General features: G+C 37.4%; 1 protein-coding gene across 1 annotated transcript; it reads left to right on the top strand.

Moving 5' to 3' along the window:
- Positions 1 to 553: 553 nt before the first annotated feature.
- On the top strand, positions 554 to 1,822 carry LOC131070340 (F-box/kelch-repeat protein At1g57790-like). The gene has a single exon (XM_058005850.2). It carries the CDS (start codon positions 554 to 556, stop codon positions 1,820 to 1,822), a length of 1,269 nt encoding a protein of 422 aa, XP_057861833.2.
- The last annotated feature ends 638 nt before the right edge of the window (positions 1,823 to 2,460 follow it).

Raw genomic sequence — 2,460 nt, 5'->3', positions numbered from 1 at the left:
AAAAACATGATAGCAATACTCTCTCCAAAATAAACATGAAGATATAGACCATATGCAAGGCATAACGATTTATTATAAAAACAAAACTAATATAAAAATACAACCATAAAATATAATATAACTCATTAAATAAAACCTTCTTATATCAATTATCAACTATAATTGCTTTGAAATTATCAAGAGCGAAATAGGATACAACGTCTAATGGGAGTCCCATTCCCTTGGCTTCTTTCAAAGATAAATTTAGAAACCATGGCTTGTCCCATTCGCTTGGCTTCTTTGAAAGATGTTTATACCTCTACCATGTGAAACAAGTGTCTACAATGAACATTGTTTTGTTCGTCGAACCTTGTTATCCACCACGATTAGTTTACATTGTGCAGGCCAACTATCGAGGTAAAACAAGATTACTCCTCGTTAGTATGGCAATCTTCTAATTTTTTTGAAGTATAGAAGCCAGGCAGGGCCGGCGATGATAATATATTTCGAGCATGTATGGAAAAACTGGATTGGATATCTTTCCCTTAGAGTCTCTGCGCCCATTTCAGTCATCATGATAATAATAGAACCGTATGAGCCTGACGAAGGCCTTCTCTTAGATCTTGTATCCGCATTGAAATCGGAATCAGAGATGAATCAAAAAGGAAGAATTGGAATGAATGGAGAGCAGATAGAGATGGACAACAAGATTTGGAGTAGGATACCAGAGGAGCTATTAATTGTAGTTTTGTCTAGTTTGCCCACTATCGTTAGTAGGAATTTCAGGGTCGTCTGTAAACGATGGCAGGATCTGCTTCTACCCTCACCCATGTTTCGAGAGATATCATCGACGATTGTGCCTTCCTCCTCTCCTGCTTTCCTCGTTGGTCCCACCTATTCACATAGTGAGAAAACACATCGTTTATATCTCCTTGACTCACAGCCACTCGGGGTGTATCCATTCTCGTTAGATTTCCTGGGACCTGGGTGCTTCAGCGTTTTGACGTCCTGCAAGGGCATCCTTTGTTGTCGTTCAAGTTATACGCCTTTCTTCTACATTTTCAACCCTCTTACCAGGGCCTCGCTTTCCCTAATGTCTCCCGCTGACCCTATAAGGCTTCCCCATAAGCTTTCTTCTTTCGATTTTGTACGATATTTAGGATTCTATGGATTGGCATTCGATTCTGCCACAAGGAGCTGCATCTTAGTCATAGGATACAACAATCCCATCAATGGAGAAAGGAACAATATGGAGATGCAGATCTATGATTCATACACTAATGAATGGAGCCTAATCAACATGAATCTATCCAATTCAATTATTCCATCGACGGGAGGGATTTATTCAAAAGGGAGTTTTTATTGGATTAATGGTGATAGTTCTATGATTATTACATTTCATCTTGCAGTATTCAATGTTGCAAACAGGAACTGGAGTATTATTCAGCTACCAAGCGGACCTGAGAATTCTGGTGAGCCTTCTCATTGGAATTTAACTGGGTCTGATGGGAATGTGCTTGTGGCGTATAAGAAAGATCTTTCATTATGGAAGTTGGATGAAGAGAACAACAGCTGGTCAGAATTGCATTTGTTTCCGAGGAGTTTGCGTGAGGAAAACATGAGGCGTCTAAATGATCATTCTCGCCGGAATTTGGGAATAGAAGTGGTGGTTAACAGTTGTGGGTGGATTTTGGTATATATGGGCGGTTGCAAGATGATTGTATTTGACGCACAGGGGAGAATAATTCTGTGTATTCAAGGTAAGTTGCTTGAATTCTTTCAAGATATTGGATGTTCATGGGACGTTTTTGGCTACGAAATTAACAATGTTTGGTGGCCTTGAACTGACAGTGACATTCTAAATGTTTAATGTAGTCCAATTCGTTCTTATGTCAATGTTGTTCTTTTAATTTCTTAGCACATGTTTGAGCCTCATATATATATGTGAAAACTGTATTGATGTGCAGTGGTTATGCTGCATGTAATTATTTTCGTAGTACTAATAAAGCATTTTTCTTCAATCAAATTATTTTACCTATTTGATTAAGAGAAAAGGACCATTATTGGTCTCATCACTTATGTTGTCACAGTCTTGTTTAAACTTTTTGGCATGAATATGGTTTCATCTTTTATGTTATCTGAATCTTGTACTCAACAAGATTTATGAAGGGTTCATTAAGAATAATTCAATTTCATCAAAAAAATTTTTTTACAATTTACAATCTTATTTTTAATAACAAAAACTTTTCATTTTCATACTATTTCATTCGCTCCCACATCTGTGCAGGCAGAATTCTAGTGAAAAGTTATTTAGGCATCGTTTGACCAGTGTTTTTTAACTATCTAATGCATTGCCTCCCAAGCTACTTCAATTTGCACATCCCAGAAGCAAGCCAAGGAGCTGGACAATAGGTTCAACAAAGATTGAAAATCTAAGGATTCAGCTTCCTAAAATCTAAGGCATGTAGTTCTTCATTTTCC

This window comes from Cryptomeria japonica, chromosome 10 (genome assembly GCF_030272615.1).
Source record: "Cryptomeria japonica chromosome 10, Sugi_1.0, whole genome shotgun sequence".
Classification (NCBI taxonomy): Eukaryota; Viridiplantae; Streptophyta; class Pinopsida; order Cupressales; family Cupressaceae; genus Cryptomeria; species Cryptomeria japonica.
The sequence above is the reverse complement of the archived record's forward strand: the minus strand, read 5'-3'. Positions and strand labels throughout refer to the sequence as shown.

Excerpts from the sequence above, each read along its gene's own strand:
- LOC131070340 (XM_058005850.2), top strand. The coding sequence starts at position 554 with ATGATAATAATAGAACCGTATGAGCCTGACGAAGGCCTTCTCTTAGAT.